We start from the raw sequence: 20,396 nt of genomic DNA, 5'->3' as shown, positions 1-20,396 counted from the left end.
GGCCAGGAGCCGGCCGAGCCGCATGCGGCGGATGAAAGAGCCACGGGTTGGCCACCGCTGCTCTAGAAGATGCTAGGTAGATGAGAAGTAGAATCTGAGTGGTTGCTATGGGCAACATCCCATCTTAAATAGAACTCCTATCTTAGTAAATTGACCCCTTACTGTCTATTGGCGACGTAACAGTAATTAAACCAAACGCACAGAACTGCACCAATCACTATTTATTCCCTGTAAGGGAATATTCTGCGGTTTTGCCTATATCTGTAATAACTACTTTAAAGAAATAAAAATCTCAAAATATAAACTATATATATATATATATATATACACAACAAAAGTGAGCAGTGAATAGGACGCTGCGGCTGCCTTGTTTGATAGTGATTTACTAGTTACATGTACGCTACAGTATAAGGCAGCTCTTCCGGTGAGGGTAATCCTCCTCTAGGTCCAGAACCATTTCCACCATCTGCTCGTCATCAGGCACTGGCTCAGCTGCGCCCCCTGCTGGTGGTGGTGTCAGGGGCAGGTCTTCCTCAGGGAGACAGAAGATGTCACTGGTCCACTCCAGGCTCCTGGAGATCTCCTGCAGGACGGGGGATCTGGTGTTCTCTAAATAGTAACACAGTTATTACACCGCATGAGTGGCTGTATGACGGGTGTGGGTTATTAGGGCGACAGTCACCAGGTACACCCCATATGGTCAACATCTACATGGTCCATAGGTCAATTGGTCGATGTGTAAAAAGACAGATACCTGAAAAGGCCAACAGCTACACAAGGCACAGTGAAAATGTCAACATAGAAATAGTCGACACAAGGTTTGTTTGTTTTTTTAGTTTTGCGTGTGATTTTGTATGTTGAACCATGTAAAAGCTAAAACTAGAGGACACGTGTACCCTGTGGACTCATCACTGCACTCGGCAGAGGTGACTATTCCCAATCGCAGTCGAAGTGGACGGTAAAGTATGAATAAGTAAAAAATGTAAAACCGTTTGTCGACCTTTTGAGCCTGTCAACCTTAAGCACTGTTGACCTTTTACATATCAACTTATCTGTCGACCTAAAGTATGTCGGCCATGTGGGTTTGAACCATTGACTGACTATTAAGCTATCATGCAGATACCCTTTATAACACTGCCGGGGACCGACTTATATCCTTACTGACATCTTACGTCACTGTCTGAGTCCTGAGCCAATGCATGGATTGCTGTGTCCCTGAGATCAATAACTAATAATATATACCAGAGCTGGCCAAACCAGTCCTCGAGATCTACCAACAGTTCACATTTTCCAGACCATCTAGCTGGTGCACAGGTGTAGTCATTACTAATTAAGATGTGCTGCATTCATTCCTAACTGACGATTCTACAGATCTCCAGGAGGCCTGGAAAACATGAACTGTTGGTAGATCTTGAGGACCGGTTTGGCCAGCCCTGATATATACAGTGCAACCAGAAAGTATTCACAGCGCTTCACTTTCTCCACATTTTATGTTACAGCCTTATTCCAAAATGGAATAAATTTATTTCCCCCCTCAAAATTCTACCCACAATACCCCATAATGACAACGTGAAAAAAGTTTTTTTTTAGATTTTTGATAGTTTATAAAAAAATAAAGAAATCACATGTACATAAGTATTCACAGCCTTTGCCATGATGCTCAAAATTGAGCTCAGGTGCATCCTGTTTCCAGTGATCATCCTTGAGATGTTCCTACAGCTTAACTGGAGTCCACCTGTGGAAAATTCAGTTGATTGGACATTATTTGGAAAGGCACACACCTGTCTATATAAGGTCCCACACTTGACAGTGCATGTCTGAGCACAAACCAAGCATGAAGTCAAAGGAATTGTCTGTAGACCTCCGAGACAGGATTGTCTCTAGGCACAAATCTGGGGAAGGGTGAATGGTGAATGAGCACAGTGGCCTCCATCATCCGTAAATGTAAGAAGTTCGGAACCATCAGGACTCTTCCTAGAGCTGGCCGGCCGGCCGTCTAAACTGAGCGATCGGGGGAGAAGGGCCATAGTCAGGGAGGTGACCAAGAACCCGATGGCCACTCTGTCAGAGCTACAGCATTCCTCTGTGGAGAGAGGAGAACTTTCCAGAAGGACAACCATCTCTGCAGCAATCCACCAATTAGGCCTGTATGGTAGAGTGGCCAGACGGAAGCCACTCCTTAGTAAAAAGCACATGGCAGCCCGCCTGGAGTTTGCCAAAATGCACCTGAAGGACTCTCAGACCATGAGAAACAAAATTCTCTGGTCCGATGAGACAAAGATTGAACTCTTTGGTGTGAATGCCAGGTGTCATGTGTGGAGGAAACCAGGCACCGCTCATCACCAGGCCAATACCATCCCTACAGTGAGGCATGGTGTTGGCAGCATCATGCTGTGGGGATGTTTTTCAGCGTCAAGAACTGGGAGACTAGTCAGGATAGAGGGAAAGATGAATGCAGCAATGTACAGAGACATCCTGGATGAAAACCTGCTCAGAGCGCTCTTGACCTCAGACTGGGACGACGGTTCATCTTTCAGCAGGACTACGACCCTAAGCACACAGCCAAGATATCAATGGAGTGGCTTCAGGACAACTCTGGGAATGTCCTTGAGTGGCCCAACCAGAGCCCAGACTTGAATCTGATTGAACATCTCTGGAGAGATCTGAAAATGGCTGTGCACCGACGCTTCCCATCCAACCTGATGGAGCTTGAGAGGTGCTGCAAAGAGGAATGGGCGAAACTGCCCAAAGATAGGTGTGCCAAGCTTGTGGTGTCATATTCAAAAAGACTTGAGGCTGTAATTGCTACCAAAGGTGCATCAACAAAGTATTGAACAAAGGCTGTAAATACTTATGTACATGTGATTCTTAGTTTTTTATTTTTAATAAAATGGCAAAAATCTCAAAAAAACTTTTTCACGGTGTCATTATGGGGTATTGTGTGTAGAATTTTGAGGGAAAATTTAATTTATTCAATTTTGGAATAAGTCTGTAACATAACAAAATATGGAAAAAGTGAAACGCTGTGAATACTTTCTGGATGCACTGTATATATCTGGCACATTTCTCCAGAAGGACTCCTAGCACCTGCTGAGTAGAAACAAGCCAGATAGGTCTAGACAGCACCCAGTGGCGTCACTTGGCTAGGTGTCACCCGGTGCACCATACTTACCCCAGCACCCCCATCCCCAGATCCACGCTCGTGGCAAGGAAGCATGGCCTCGTGCCCGAGAAGCCACAGCACCATACCCATTACATTTTGGGTGCGTGATGATGTGTCACGTCTCCGTCTCGTCACGCTGGGGGCTGGTGGGTGACGTGCACATCATCCATCACAGCTGCTCAATGACACCATCCGGGGGGGAGACACCAGAGTGACAGAGAAGCTCTGCTATTTTGGTGTAGCCCCCTCATCTGGTGTCAGCCATTGTGCCCTCCCACACCCCCCCTAGTGACGCCTCTGAGAGCACCTCCATTACTTCTCCCTTCCTCTACAGGGAACATGGAGCCCAGCACTTATGTCATAGGCTCACGTTAGCGCAGTTGGGACTTTGGTGACATTTATCGGGTTCTCACCAATTAAAGCTAAAAGGTCCCTGGTGACATCCTGCGGACTTGGGTCTCTGGGCAGATTCTCAGCGTCATGAAGCAGTGACTGTAACTCCTCGCTGTAGGGAAAGGAGAGGGCTCAGGGACGATGTAACACTGCACCATACATTATACCATGGCATTATATTGCAGTCCTGTTATAATGTATAACCACTCATCACCCCACTCCACTACAGACAGCCGATGCCCCACCCACAATTACTGAGAATGCAGTCGTCTGAGCTGCTGGGACATCACTGGCCCCGCCTCTGTGTATCATCAACTAATCCACACAATGCATTTCTGCACAGCAAGAAGAAGCCCCTCCCCATACCCAGGAGACCATTCATTCTATTGCGGCAGCTGGTGCACAGACAAGCAGTGCCCCCTATTGGTCCTGCTGTCCTATTACTGCCTGTGGAATGTAAACTCCCCGCCCGTGCAGGGCCCTTTCTCCTCACTCACTTCTGGGTGTGATATAATAGATCTACGATGTCTAGGTAGACAGTCAATAGGTCAACAACATATGGTCAACAGGTACAAAAGATCAACAGATAAAAGGTCAACAGTGGTTATGGCCAGGTGTTCAAGTGAGACGGAATTGGGCGGAACTGCGTTCCGCCAGGTCAACTTGGAGACGGAGCGCAGTTCCGCCTCCCCTAACCCGATGTGTGCCCGATGCTGCAGGGAGATGCCAGGTGCCCACTGAGATTGTGTTACAAGTGGGCGCCCGCCTCCCTCTCCACAGCAGAAGGCGGTGGCAGGAGCTCACTTTTGAGCTCCGGCTTCTGGCTCTGTCAGTGTGCACTATGGGAGAGACATTATGACATCTCTCCTATAGTGCCGAGGAGTGGACACCGGAAGGACTGCAGCGGTTGGACGCAGGAGCGGGACTTGGTGAGTATTGTTTTATTTTTTTCATATGTGTGAGAGTATTAGCGGCGCTTCTACTGGGGGGCAAAGTACATGGGGGCTAACTACTGGGGGCAAACTACAGGGGGGCTAAATTACTGGGGGCATTACTACTGGGGGGCTAACTACATGAGGGGCTAAACTGCAGAGGCATTACTACTGGGGCTAAACTGCAGGGGGCTAAACGACATTACTACTGGGGGCATTGTAAAGGGGGAACTTCATAAGGGGCATCACTCCTGGGGACATAAGGGGCACTACTACTGTGGGCATTGCATAAGGGGCACCACTACTGTGGGCTTTACATAAGGGGCAGTACCACTGTGGGCACTACCAGTACAGTGGACATTGCATGGGGGGCACTACTATTGTGGGCACTGTATAAGGGACGCTACTGCTGTGGGCTTTGTGTATAAGGGGCACGAATGTGTGTTATAACATGAATAAGGGACACCACTATGTGGTGTAAAGTGAATAAGATTGTGCTACTGTGTGGTGTAATTTTAATTGGGGATACTATTGCGTGACCACACCCCTTTCTTTTCAAGACCAGACCCCTTTTTTGGGGCACAGGCCTACGGAGCGCACAATACCTTTATTGCATGGGTGCCAGAGGGAGGGGGGGGGGGGCAGTTCCACCACCTCTCTAGGACCACTTTAAGCACTGGTTAAGGCTGACACAAAAATGGTCAACACAAGATTTTTGTTTTGTTTTTTACGCCAAATCTGATATATTACAAGTTATATGACCACCGTCAGTACAGACGTGTTTCCTCACCACGCTTCAGGAACAGTTGCTATTCCCAGTAGATATCCACGTGGATAGTAAATCAAGCAAATGTCAGGAAAACGTGAAAAACAAAAAAGAACATACGTCGACCATTTGTGTGTTGTCCAGTCATGTCGACATGTTGAACCTGTCGACAGAATGCATGTTGACCATATGGTGCCAACCTATTGCCTGTTGACCAATACCCTGTCGATTGTCTGGATACCATGCCTTCCATGCCAGACCACCACCCAGTGTCTTGGGTCACCTCTAGCCCCACTGCTGGCCCATTGGTGCAGCAATAGGTGGTTGCGACCTGCTGCCAGACTATGCTCCACCAGTGCAGCCACATCAGTCACTGAGGCGCTATGGTCCTACAGAGAGTCCTTGCGAGTCCCGGGGGCAGGTGGGAGTCCTGGGGCTGGTGGTATCATGGTTGGAACCAGAGGAGGAGTGGAGGCAGTGCCACTAGATTTATGTTGAGCTGGGAAACTGATTTCTCCACAGACCCAGTGTCTGTACATTTGAGATGCTCCAAAGCTTCTAGTAGGAGGGCCCGGCCACATGGAAATGGCCACCACTCAGCTCCTGCCTGGAAATTCAGTCTGGCTCAGCTTCCTACTAGACATGGGTCTCAGCAGGTAACTGGTGGCTTCACCCCAACCCAAGCAGATGGTTATACCAATGTCAGGTCACCTGCTGAAAGAGGTGGATACTGTGCTCTTCTGCGTATAACTCACCCCTACAGTGAGTGCTCGCTGGAGCCTCATACATGGACATATTGATTAGTTGGCAATCTCAGGAGACGTCTAGTTATTTTCTATCAGCATCATTTCATTGGCTTGCTCAGGCAGCTAAGCGCACGCAATGATGGCTGCGTCTTGAGGCCTCTGTGAAAGCTGAGCGAAACTGGAAACCCGGAACATGGGATCCCAGAGCTCTGCTTTCATCTGAATGACATTAATAAGAGAAAGAAATAATAAAAAGGAGGGAAAAAAACGTTTGAACCTTTTGACTTGTGGAACTAATGCTGTAGGTCATGGGTGGGGAACCTTTGGCCCTCCAGCTTTTGTTGAACTACACAAACCAGCATGCCTTGCTACAGTTTTGCTATTTGGCCATGCTAAAGCTGTTGCAGAGCATGCTGGGATGTGTAGTTCAACAACAGCTGGAGGGCCGAAGGTTCCCTATCCCTGCTGTAGATGTAAGATAGCCGGGGCCTTCTGTCACTGCTCTGAGGATGATGGTAATAAGAGGACTGCGGCCATACGGGTGACACATTCACCATATTGGGCCGCTGCTGTGTACTTGCCCCCAAAGCTAGCATTTCCCAGCCAGCCCCTGAGTTATATACCTGCTCTGCCCCATCACACACATCAGGCCTCTCATTCCCGCTAGAACATTACATGTCAATGTAGCACTCAGTAAGTGCTGTCTGCACCTGCAGGCAAATTTAGCGATCTGTGCACGTCCCAATGCCACCTTTACCAAGGCTACAATAAGGCTATGTCATATCAGTATCCGTTCAGATGGTCGACCATGTTATGGTTGACAGTCATTAGGTCGACCACTATTGGTCAACATTGACATGATCGACATGGACACATGGTCAACACATGAAAAGGTCGACATTATTTTTTTAACTTTTTTTCTTTTGGGGAACTTTTCCATACTTTATAATCCACGTGGACTACGATTGGAACGGTAATCTGTGCCGAGCGAAGCGGTAGCGGAGCGAAGGCACCATGCCCGAAGCATGGCGAGCAAAGCGAGCCATGCGAGGGGACGTGGTGCACCAATTGGGGTTCCCAGTCACTTTACGTAAAAAAACGACACCAAAAAAAGTAAAAAAACTCATTTCAACCTTTTCACGTGTCGACCTTTCATGTGTCAACCATGTGTCCATGTCGACCATGTCAATGTCGACAATAGTGGTCGACCTAATGACTGTCGACCATAACATGGTCGACCATTCATACCGGAACCGTCATATCACAGGAGGATGGAAATAACACATGGCTGACAGGCACTGAGGGGCTGTATGAGTGGTCTGACTGTGAATGTCCCCCTATTGTTCACAACTACTTGGTATTGTGGTCTTCTACCTGTGCTGGTCTGGAGATGAGCCCCTGCGGAGCTGCAGGACAATCTCTATACTGGAAAATGGCTTTTGGATGCTTGGGTGCAGGCTACAGACTCCGTCAGCAATGTGACCCTCTGTAGGGATCAGTCTTACGCTCTCCAGAGGCTGGTGAAGGACAGCTGGACTGCCAGGGGGGCTCTCTATAGGGCCTGATCCATCTAACACATGGGACAGACAGGACTGGCAGATCTGCAGGTGGCTGGACACTGGGCACAGACAACCCTCCAGGGCTCTATCTATAGCATCCAGCAGCTCTGTCCTGCATTTTATCAGCTTCTCAGACATAGCACCTACATGGATAAAGGAGAATTATATCACATTTTATGTCAGACAGAACTGGGGCTGGACCAATATACCTCAGGCAGGAGAGCGAGCAAGCCTAGGGCCGGTGATTAATGGGGGCAGGTAATTACAGGTGGGCAGTATAATGTGATACCAGTGCACCCAATAACCCTGAGCCATGACAAATATGGGGTAATTATCAGAAACTTACCAGCAGCTGCCAACGATATCCCTGTTGTAGCCTTGTTAGGCCTGAATTCTGGATTTACCACTGTTCAGGGTAGCTCATTAAACATTAAAAGAGATGGCCTGGAGGGCAGAGTCTGACATGTCTGGACCAACATGTGGAGATCCTACCAACAGGACTAAAGATCTGCATTACACCCAGCATAGATGATGTTGTAGATGGAATACTATATTGTTAGTCGCACAGGTAGGTTTATATCAAAAAGGTGACCCCCTAATTGTCTCATAGAAAACTTGTATTTTTTTGAGAAGAATGTAGGGTGATACCAAAAGCAGGAATAAATGATCAAATGGGAGAGAGGAAAGAAGAATTTTGCTCTAAAGTGGCGCACATTGTACCATTGAATAAAATATAACCATTCATAATATATTAAAAAGGACTACTAGTGAAATAGCTATTAAAGTGAAATAGACAGGAATAGTGATTAAAAATAAGGAACTTCTGTGCACCAGATGTCCACTGATTATGTACTTAACCCAGTGGTTTCCAAACTTTTTTGAATCACAGCGCCCTAGAATATCAGAATTCTTTTCACGGCACCCCTAGGCCAAAAATTTCTTATTGAGGAATTTAGAAATATTACAATAAGTAGATTGCATTTATATGTCATCCTTGGGGTCAGTTGTGTGGCAAGGGACAAGATTTGCTTCTGTTTGGCCACATATTTTATGACTGGCAACCACCAGCATTGGTTTTGCCTATTATATTGACCATGAATAATTTGAATTGGTCCTGGACCACCAACCCAGGGCACCCCTGCAAGTGTCCCGAAGCACCCCAGGGAGCCATGGCACACAGTTTGGGAACCTCTGATTTAATAAACTAAATATACATGCAAATGTGTCCTGTCTTTTATATCAATGCATCCATTATGTGACTTATGGGATGGTATATGTGGTATTTATATATGTCACCAACAGAGGTGTATATACATATATTAACCACTATGAGTGGTTTCAGTATTCAAATTATTACAGTGGCCGTCATCAACCTTGTAATGGCCACTGTACAAACTACTGCACCCTCCCGGGATTACTCATATACAGCAACACAGGTGCTTTCGCTAGATTATATACAATGAGTAACGCAGGTCACCTGACGCACGTTTCACTAGCGCTAGTGAAACGTGCGTCAGGTGACCTGCACATGCAGAGTCCACTGACACAAATGATATATGTTAATTTAATGACTGTATAATGTGTCTGCTACACCGGAAGGGCTCACTATAATTGTGTATATTCAATGCATGCCTGTGTAACTGCTACATTCATCAGTGGAGAGAAAAGTAACAATTGTGCTACATTTATAATAAAGATCCTCCACAACCGATGATACATTATAGCAGCACACTGGATACAATATGAACCTGCTTTGTATCAGCTACTGCAACTGATAGAAATAACAACCTTACCTCCGTACAAAAGGAGTATGTGCACCTATACAAGTAACAAGCAGTAAGCAGGATCTACCCCTTTGGACCACTGATATAAATTAAGGATTATGCATTAACTCTTCATGCATTTAGAAGCATTAATAACAGAGAAACAATCCTGTAAGGGAAGTGACTGATGATCATCACTGAACTAAATCTATACAGGCTTCGTTAGTATTAATTACATAATCTGCTGGTATAGAATAGTAATATTTAATGTGCCAAAGGGGATCGTGACTCATTGGATATAATAATAAATGTGGTTATTTATTTAAGGGGAGACAATAACTCCAGCGAAAGTACCTGTGTTGTTGTATATGAGTAATCCCAGGAGGGTGCAGTAATTTGTACAGTGGCCATTACAAGGTTGTAGATGGAACCAGTTCCTACATTTCAGCTGGAGGATGAGATCTGGACGATGCCTACAGATTGGGCTGGGGTATGGGGGGCACGTCATCCATCTCTGGACCTGGGTCACAGGACACGTGCCCACCAGGGAGACCAGAGTATGATACTGGTCTACAGAATTCTGCATGTGGAATACTCTGCAGCTCATGCTATTATTCTATCACATACTGTATATGTCTACTCAGAAGAGCTGTCCTGTGACCCAAATATAGGTGCATACCAGCGCTACTACCGCCACTATGCACCGATGTATCATATCCAAACTGTAATGTGTAGTACATCCAGCCCAGTTTAACTCCTTCAGAAATGTAATCTGTATTTCTTTATATTTTGTGAGATAGCCTGATTGGTTAATAAGACTACAGAGGAACTAACTACCCCCTGTGGTATTGTGTGTATGAATGAGATAAAAAGGAGGACTGCGTGCCTCAAAGGGATGTATATTCTCTGTGACATCAAGAAGCATTGAACTGCTGTAACATCTGTATGCTGTATCCCCTTGCAAAAGGTGCAATAAACATCTTGCCTTCAAGATGACTGCCTTTCATCTTGTGACAAACGCAGTCCAGTTCTCCGCCTGTTATGGGCTGAGACCAGCGTCTCCAAGCCCTGCCCTCTGCCAGCTACTGTACAGGGCCTCGTCCAGGTCAACCAACGCCGGTCAGGAGGTGTGTCAGCAGCATGTCCACACACACACAGCAGCAATCAGTTTCAGGTGCCGATGGTAGGTTCCTGAGCGGAAATCAGCGGTTCTAGGTGCTGGTTGGAGGAGCCTGGTTGTGACAGCAAAAAACCTATCCACTGCGCAGTGGGCGGAGTCAGTAGAGGCTGTTACTGACTATATGAATCCCCTATTGGCCAGGTCCCGTGAGACACAAAACCAATCTGTGATCATTTGGCGCGGGCAGCGAGGTACATCGGGTCACAGAAGCTATAACACAGTATCAACTATAGTATAACAGTATCATGTATAGTAACTGCCTCATAAGTATCACCCATAGTACCTAAAATACCAAATCACCTATAATAACTAGTAACACATTATCACCTATAGTCATTAATAACAGTTTCACCTATAGTAACTGGTAACACATTATTAATGTAACCCATAGTAACTAATAACACATTATCCCCTATAGTAACTAGTAACACAGCTATAATAACTGATAAGTGTCAGCATCACCTATAGTAACTAATAACACAGTTTCACCAATAGTAACTAGTAACAGTATTAGTGTAACCTATAGTAACTAATACCACATTATCACCTATGCTAACTAGTAACACAGTAGTGTAACCTTTAGTAACTAGTGACACAGTAACACATATAGCAACTAGTAACACAGTATCACCTATAGTAACAACTAACACTGTACAACCTATAGTAACTAGTAACACAGTATCACCTATAGTAACTAGTAACACTATATAACCTATAACAACTAGTTACACTGAATAACCTATAGCAACTCATAACACAGTATCACCTATAGTAACTAAGAACACAGTATCACCTATAGTAATTAGTAACACTGTATAACCTATAGTAACTAGTACCACTGTATAACCTATAGTAAATAGTAACACAGTATCACCTATAGAATCTAGTAACAATGTATAACCTATAGTAACTAGTAACACGGTATAACCTATAATAACTAGTAACACTGTACTACCCATGGCAACTAGTAACACTGTATAACCTATAATAACTAGTAACACTGTATAACCCATAATAACTAGGAACACTGTATAACCTATAGTAACTAGTAACACTGTATAACCTATAGCATCTAGTAACACTGTATAACCTATAGCAACTAGTAACACTGTATAACCTATAATAACTAGTAACACTGTATAACCCATAGTAACTAGTAACACTGTATAACCTACAGTAACACTGTATAACCTATAGCATCTTGAAACACTGTATAACCTATAGTAACTAGTAACACAGTATCATCTACAGCATCTAGTAAGACTGTATCACCTATAGTAACTAGGAACACTGTATAACCTATAGTAACTAGTAACACAGTATCATCTACAGCATCTAGTAAGACTGTATCACCTATAGCAACTAGTAACACTGTATAACCTATAGCAACTAGTGACACTGTATACCCTATAGAAACTAGTAACAAAGTATCCCCTATAGTAACTAGTAACACTATCACCTATAGCATCCTGTAACACTATATAACCTATAGTAACTAGTAACACAGTATCCCCTATAGTAACACTGTATAACCTATAGTAACACTGTATAATCTATAGCATCTTGTAACACTATATAACCTATAGTAACTAGTAACACAGTATCCCTTTTAGTAATTAGTAACACTATCACCTATAGAAACTAGTAAGACTGTATAACCTATAGTAACTAGTAAGACTGTATAACCTATAGTAACTAGTAACACTGTATAACCTATAGTAACTAATAACATGGTATAACCTATAGCATCTAGTAACACTGTATAACCTATAGTAACTAGTAACACAGTATCCCTTTTAGTAATTAGTAACACTATCATCTATAGAAACTAGTAAGACTGTATAACCTATAGTAACTAGTAGGACTGTATAACCTATAGTAACTAGTAACACTGTATAACCTATAGTAACTAGTAACACTGTATAACCTATAGCAACTAGTAACACTGTATAACCTATAGTAACTAATAACACGGTATAACCTATAGCATCTAGTAACACTGTATAACCTATAGTAGCTAGTAACACTGTATCACCTACAAAAACTAGAATCACAGTATCACCTATAGTAACTAGTAACACTGTATAACCTATAGCAACTAGTATCACTGTATAACTTATAGTAACTAGTAATACAGTATCACCTATAGTAACTAGTAACACTGTATAAGCTATAGTAACACTATCACCTATAGCATATAGTAACACAGTATCACCTATAGTAACTAGTAACACAGTATCACCTATAGTAATTCGTAACACTGTACAACCTATAGTAACATAGTATTTGAGGTTAAATAGAGGCAAATTGCCCATCGTGTTCAACCTGTTTTAAGTTGTGATGATTCTACATACTTGCTGAATAATGTTTTATGACTAGTTAGCTACTATAACTTATGTTACCCCCGGATTAACCACGTTGATATTTTACGTATTATAACCTTGGATAGCTTTTTCATTCAGAAATGTATCCATTCCATTTTTAAATCCAATTACAGAGTCTGCCATTACCACCTTCCCTGGTAGGGAATTCCACATCCTGATTGCCCTAACAGTGAAGAACCCTTTCCTCCGTTGTGTTCGGAACTTTCTCTCCTCCAGCTGCAGCGAGTGCCCACGTGTCCTACACTGTGTTCTTTTAATAAATAATTCCTCTGATAACTCTTTGTGATGTCCCTTTACATATTTGAAGATATTAATAATATCTCCTCTTAGGCGCCTCTTTTCTAGTGTATACATATTCAGCCTAGTAAGCCTTTCCTTATAGTCCAGTCCTTCTAGGCCTTTAATCAATTTAGTAGCTCACCTTTGAACACTTTCGAGATCACTGATGTCTTTTTTATACAATGGCGCCCAAAACTGAACACAATATTCCAGGTGTTGACGTACCAATGCCTTATACAGCGGCAGGATTACATCCGAGTCCCTTGTCTCAATTCCCCTTTTTATGCACGCTAGCACCTTACTTGCCTTCTTTACTGCGTTTTGACATTGTGTACGGTTATTAAGCCTATTATCAATGAATACCCCCAAATCTTTTACCAACTCTGTTTCCCCTAGGCGTTCCCTATTTAATATGTAGGATGCAAGTTTGTTTTTAGTCCCAAAATGCATAACCTTGCATTTGTCTGTATTGAACCTCATTTTCCATTTAGACGCCCAGAGTTCAAGTTTAGATAGATCATTCTGCAAGGACTCCACATCCAATTCTGAATTAATTACCTTACACAGTTTAGTATCATCTGCAAAGATTGACACTGTGCTTTCCAGGCCTATTTCTAGGTCATTGATAAATATGTTGAACAGTAGTGGTCCGAGTACGAACCCCTGTGGTATTCCGCTGACTACGGGGGACCAGGTTGAGGACTTCCGTTGATGACCACTACTCGCTGTACCCTGCTATCCAACCAGCTGCTTATCCATGTGCAAATAGTTTTTTCTAGGCCAAGCTCCTTTAATTTGATCATCAGTCTCCTGTGAGGAACTGTATCGAAGGCTTTTGCAAAATCTAGGAAGACCACATCCACTGCTTTTCCTTGATCGAGATTATTGCTCACTTCCTCGTAGAAGCTAATTAAGTTAGTCTGACATGACCTGTCCCTCACAAACCCATGCTGGTTCTTGCTAATAATCCTAGCGGACTGTAGATACTCCTGTATGCCGTCCCTTAGAATTCCTTCCAATATTTTCCCCACTATAGATGTTAAACTAACTGGTCTGTAGTTTCCCAAAAGATTTTTGGATCCCATTTTAAATAATGGCACTACCTCAGCTATACTCCAATCCTTCGGTACCATGCCTGATCTAATTGAACTATTGAAAATCAAGTATTGGGGTCGTGCTAGTTGTGAACTAAGCTCCATAAGAACCCTCGGGTGAAGTCCATCAGGACCAGGTGATTTATTAATCTTCATTTTGCTTAGTCTCTCCCGGACTACTTCTTCGCTTAAACAAGTATCTAACCATGAATCATTACTGTCACAATTGTTATGCTCTACTCCCACCATCAGTTCTTCACTGGTGAATACTGATGAAAAGAATTTGTTCAGTATTTCCGCTTTTATTTCGTCATCATTTATCAATTCTCCTAATTCATCTTTTAATGGACCTATATTCTCCTTTTTTAACCTTTTACCGTTTATGTATTTAAAAAACTTTTTAGGATTGGTTTTACTCTCTATAGCGATTTGCTTTTCATTTTCCATTTTAGCTGCTCTTATTGCTTTTTTGCATTTCTTATTACACTCCTTGTAATACTTGAAAGACTCCTCCTTTCCATTAGATTTAAATGCTTTGAAAGCCCGCATTTTTTATCCATTTCTGCCTTAACCTTCTTGTTAAGCCACATCGGTTTGAGTTTAATACTCCTGCGTTTACTGCCCATGGGAATAAAGTTATGAATATTGCTATCCAGCAACCCTTTTAAAACATCCCACATTTCCGAAGTGTTCTTGTTATTAAACAGAACCTCCCACTCTATGTCGTTAAGTGCACATCTAAGCATACTGAAATTAGCCTTCCTAAAGTTAAACGTTTTGGTGGAACCCCTGTAGCTATGTTTCCTGAAACTGATGTCGAATGTGATCATATAGTGATCACTGTTACCCAAAGTCTCCCCAACTTTAGTGTTTGATATAATGTCCACATTATTTATAATTACTAGATCCAGGGTAGTTTTACCCCTAGTTGGGTCCTCGACTAATTGAGACAAGTAGTGATCCCTAAACATATTTTGAACCTGCTGCCCCTCGCTTTAGCACATGAATCATTACTCCAGTTATATCTGGGTAATTAAAATCCCCAATCACAAGGATGCCCCCAATCCCGCAGCCGTTTTGATTTGCTGCAAGAGTTGTTCTTCCTCATGTATGCTAATATCTGGCTGTTTGTAGCACGTGCCTATGACTACTTTTTTTGCATCAATTCCCCCACTTGAGATTTCAACCCATAGTGACTCCACATTATCGCCAGTCTCCTCATAGATAACCTCCTTTAGGTATGGTTTAAGTGATGGTTTAACATAAAGACATACACCTCCTCCTCTTTTGTTAGCCCTGTCCCTCCTAAAAAGAGAATACCCCTCCAAGTTAGCAACCCAGTCATGAGAGATGTCCCACCATGTTTCCGTAATACCTATAATGTCATACTCAGCCTTTGATGCTAACAATTCCAATTCCCCCATTTTACCTGCTAGACTTCTTGCGTTTGCAAGCATACATTTTAGTTTATCAGTTCCTTTATGTGTTTGTTTTCCTAAAGATTTCACATCCTGGTTAATTAGTGCATCCGTAGAGTTACTGATACAGACTGTCCTTCTCGCTCCCTCTCCAACCCCACCGTACTTAGTATTGCCCACCTTACTTTCCTCTTTGGTCAACCCAAGGTTCCCATCTAAAATCACCGCCCTGACATAAGTATTTTCCCTTAAGTCCCGTACAACATTTTCTGTAGGCTGTAATGATGACACATAATTGTTACTAGTAACACTGTATAACCTATAGTAACTAGTAACACTGTATAACTTATAGTAACTAGTAACAGTGTCACCTATAGTATCTAGTAAGACTGTATAACCTAAAGTAACTAGTAACACTGTATAAGCTATAGCAACTAGTAACACTGTATAACCTATAGTAACTAGTAACACTACCACCTATAGCAACTAGTAAGACTATCACCTATAGTAACAGTGTAAAACCTATAGCAACTAGTAACACTGTATAACCTATAGTAACTAGTAACACAGTATCCTCTATAGTAACTAGTAACACTGTATAACCTATAGCACCTTGTAACACTGTATAACCTATAGTAACTAGTAACACAGTATCCCCTATAGTAACTAGTAACACAGTATCCCCTATAGTAACACTGTATAACCTATAGTAACTAGTAACACTGTATAACCTATAGTAACTAGTAATACATTATCACCTATAGTAACTAGTAACACTGTATAACCTATAGCAACTAGTAACACTGTATAACCTATAACTAGTAACACTGTATCACCTATAGTAACTAGTAATACTGTATAACCTATAGTAACTAGTAACACTGTAACACCTATAACTAGTAACACTATCACCTATAGTAACTAATAACACTGTATAACCTATAGTAACTAGTAACACTGTATAACCTATAGTAACTAGTAATACATTATCACCTATAGTTACTAGTAACACTGTATAACCTATAGCAACTAACACTGTATAACCTATAGCAACTAACACTGTATAACCTATAGTAACTAGTAACACTGTATAACCTATAACTAGTAACACTATCACCTATAGTAACTAGTAATACTGTATAACCTATAGTAACTAGTAACACTGTATCACCTATAACTAGTAACACTGTATCACCTATAGTAACTAGTAGCACTGTATAACCTATAGTAACTAGTAACACTGTATAACCTATAGTAACTAGTAACACTGTATAACCTATAACTAGTAACACTGTATCACCTATAGTAACTAGTAATACTGTATAACCTATAGTAACTAGTAACACTATCACCTATAACTAGTAGCACTGTATAACCTATAGTAACTAGTAACACTGTATAACATAACTAGTAACACTGTATAACCTATAGTAACTAATAACACTGTATAACCTATAGTAACTAGTAACACTGTATAACCTATAGTAACTAGTAATACATTATCACCTATAGTTACTAGTAACACTGTATAACCTATAGCAACTAACACTGTATAACCTATAGCAACTAACACTATAACCTATAGTAACTAGTAACACTGTATAACCTATAACTAGTAACACTGTATCACCTATAGTAACTAGTAATACTGTATAACCTATAGTAACTAGTAACACTATCACCTAGAACTAGTAACACTGTATCACCTATAGTAACTAGTAATACTGTATAACCTATAGTAACTAGTAACACTGTATCACCTATAACTAGTAACACTATCACCTATAGTAACTAGTAGCACTGTATAACCTATAGTAACTAGTAACACTGTATAACCTATAGTAACTAGTAACACTGTATAACCTATAACTAGTAACACTGTATCACCTATAGTAACTAGTAATACTGTATAACCTATAGTAACTAGTAACACTGTATCACCTATAACTAGTAGCACTGTATAACCTATAGTAACTAGTAACACTGTATAACATAACTAGTAACACTGTATAACTTATAGTAACTAGTAACACTGTATCACCTATAACTAGTAACACTGTATCACCTATAGTAACTAGTAACACTGTATAACCTATAGTAACTAGTAACTGTATAACCTATAGTAACTAATAACATTGTATCACCTATAGTAACTAATAACACTGTATAACCTATAGTAACTAGTAACACTGTATAACCTATAGTAACTAGTAACACTGTATAACCTATAGTAACTAGTAACACTGTATAACCAATAGTAACTAATAACACTGTATAACCTATAGTAACCAGTAACACTGTATCACCTATAGTAACACTGTATAACCTATAGTAACTAGTAACACTGTATAACCTATAGTAACTAATAACACTGTATAACCTATAGTAACTAGTAACACTGTATAACCTATAGTAACTAGTAACACTGTATAACCAATAGTAACTAATAACACTGTATCACCTATAGTAACTAGTAACACTGTATAACCTATAGTAACTAGTAACAATGTATAACCTATAGTAACTAATAACACTGTATAACCTATAGTAACCAGTAACACTGTATAACCTATAGTAACTAGTAACACTGTATAACCTATAGTAACTAGTAACACTGTATAACCTATAGTAACTAATAACACTGTATAACCTATAGTAACCAGTAACACTGTATAACCTATAGTAACTAATAACACTGTATAACCTATGCCAACCTATGGCTCTCCAGCTGTTGTGCAACTACACATCCCAGCATGCCCTGCAGCAGTTTCAGCATTCCTTCAAAGCAAAACTGTGGCAGGGCATGCTGGAACTTGTGGTTTCACAACAGCTGGAGAGCCACAGGTTGGCCAGACCTAACCTATGGTCACTGTAATACACCATCACCTACAATGGCTGACACGCTGTAACGCAGGAACTTGCGCAATTATAAGCCGGCTGCCATGATATAAGAGACAGAGTTAATATTGCAGCAAATTCCGGCTTCCATCTGATGAGCGGAACATAAGAGTGTGCCCCTTGTGCTAGGACGGAGCATGCGTAGCCATGGCAACCCTTTCAGCCAATCAGAGCAGCAGATGTGTAGGATGCTGGCGTGTGCCAGTGAAGTGTTTCTATACAACAGAGATACGTTACAGTGAATGTGTAGCCCACATACAGTGCAGGGAGCCATTTTACAGCCTGACCAGTTTATCCGTATACGAAGCCTTTCACACTCGCAAGCTGTGATAGCACCGACGCTTTGTGGTGGCAGCCGACTGACAGCACCATTCATAAATATGAACTTACTATAAATGAACTCAGAAGCAGCGACATCATGGAGGCACACAGTGGTGGCAGCCATTTTGTGTACTGTACTATTCAGAAGCATTCAAATCTATTGGTTCAGTTGAAGCCGATGACATCACTGAGGCACTTTGTGGGGGTATCCATTTTGTACACAGCCAATCACCGCACTAGAAAACAGTGACATCACGCCGTGACATTTTGTGTGCAGTAATTACAGTAATATTTACACTTATCTACATTCTCTATCACAACTGATTCAGTCACCACAGCCGCTGAATGTTACGTCCATGGCGCATAGGTAGAACTGAAGCCGCTTCGCTTTGTCACTTCTCTCATTTACAGGACAATTATGATGTTCTGCGATGTGATTACCGTTTCTGCGGCCATGAAGTAACAAACGCTTCCTCCTCATTACAAACAGCAATTCATGATTTAATATTCTCCCTTTAATATCATTAATAATAAGATTTTACTTACCGGTAAATCTATTTCTCGTAGTCCGTAGAGGATGCTGGGGACTCCGTAAGGACCATGGGGAATAGACGGGCTCCACAGGAGACATGGGCACTAAAAAGAACTTTAGGTATGGGTGTGCACTGGCTCCTCCCTCTATGCCCCTCCTCCAGACCTCAGTTAGAGAAACTGTGCCCAGAGGAGATGGACAGTACGAGGAAAGGATTTTTGTTAATCCAAGGGCAAGATTCATACCAGCCCACACCAATCACACCGTATAACTTGTGATAACAATCCAGTAAATAGTATGAACAACAACATATCATCAGTTCAAGACCGATGCAACTATAACATAACCCTTATTGAAGCAATAACTATATACAAGTATTGCAGAAGAAGTCCGCACTTGGGACGGGCGCCCAGCATCCACTACGGACTACGAGAAATAGATTTACCGGTAAGTAAAATCTTATTTTCTCTAACGTCCTAGTGGATGCTGGGGACTCCGTAAGGACCATGGGGATTATACCAAAGCTCCCAAACGGGCAGGAGAGTGCGGATGACTCTGCAGCACGGAATGAGCAAACACAAGGTCCTCCTCAGCCAGGGTATCAAACTTATAGAATTTTGCAAAGGTGTTTGTACCCGACCAAGTAGCAGCTCGACACAGCTGTAGTGCCGAGACCCCTCGGGCAGCCGCCCAAGAAGAGCCCACTTTCCTAGTGGAATGGGCCTTGATCGATTTAGGTAACGGCAATCCTGCCGTAGAATGCGCCTGCTGAATCGTGTTACAGATCCCTGCGAGCAAGAGTCTGCTTTGAAGCAGGGCCGCCAAGCTTGTTGGCTGCATACAGAACAAACAGTGCTTCTGTTTTTCGGACTCTAGCCGTTCTGGCCATGTAAATTTTCAAAGCCCTGACCACATCAAGGGACTCAGAATCCTCTAAGTCCCGTGTAGCCACAGGCACCACAATAGGT

At 42.2% G+C, this 20,396-nt stretch overlaps 1 protein-coding gene across 2 annotated transcripts; it reads right to left on the bottom strand.

The window, feature by feature from the left end:
* Positions 1 to 367: 367 nt before the first annotated feature.
* On the bottom strand, positions 368 to 19,127 carry LOC134957174 (uncharacterized protein C3orf62 homolog). 2 transcript variants are annotated; one of them, XM_063938871.1, is made up of 4 exons: positions 18,966 to 19,127; positions 7,375 to 7,702; positions 3,577 to 3,668; positions 368 to 609 (listed from the first exon to the last, which is right to left on the bottom strand). In XM_063938871.1, exons 1-4 carry the CDS (start codon positions 19,045 to 19,047, stop codon positions 401 to 403), a joined length of 711 nt encoding a protein of 236 aa, XP_063794941.1. In that variant the 5' UTR covers positions 19,048 to 19,127; the 3' UTR covers positions 368 to 400. The 2 variants fall into 2 exon arrangements, with proteins under 2 accessions (XP_063794941.1, XP_063794942.1); XM_063938872.1 differs by lacking the exon at positions 18,966 to 19,127 and adding an exon at positions 18,568 to 18,696.
* Positions 19,128 to 20,396: the final 1,269 nt, after the last annotated feature.

This window comes from Pseudophryne corroboree, chromosome 9 (genome assembly GCF_028390025.1).
Source record: "Pseudophryne corroboree isolate aPseCor3 chromosome 9, aPseCor3.hap2, whole genome shotgun sequence".
In the NCBI taxonomy this organism is placed as follows: Eukaryota; Metazoa; Chordata; class Amphibia; order Anura; family Myobatrachidae; genus Pseudophryne; species Pseudophryne corroboree.
This window is presented reverse-complemented; position numbering and strand designations above follow the sequence as displayed.

Bases quoted from the DNA above. Each gene is read 5' to 3' on its own strand.
- LOC134957174 (XM_063938871.1), bottom strand. From the start codon at position 19,047: ATGCTTCTGAATAGTACAGTACACAAAATGGCTGCCACCACTGTGTGC. The intron at 7,703-18,965 runs GTAAGTTCATAT...TTATCCATGTAG, and splicing joins TGCTTCTGAGTTCATTTATA to GTGCTATGTCTGAGAAGCTG. The intron at 610-3,576 runs GTGAGAACCCGA...GTTACTATTTAG, and splicing joins GGACCTTTTAGCTTTAATTG to AGAACACCAGATCCCCCGTC.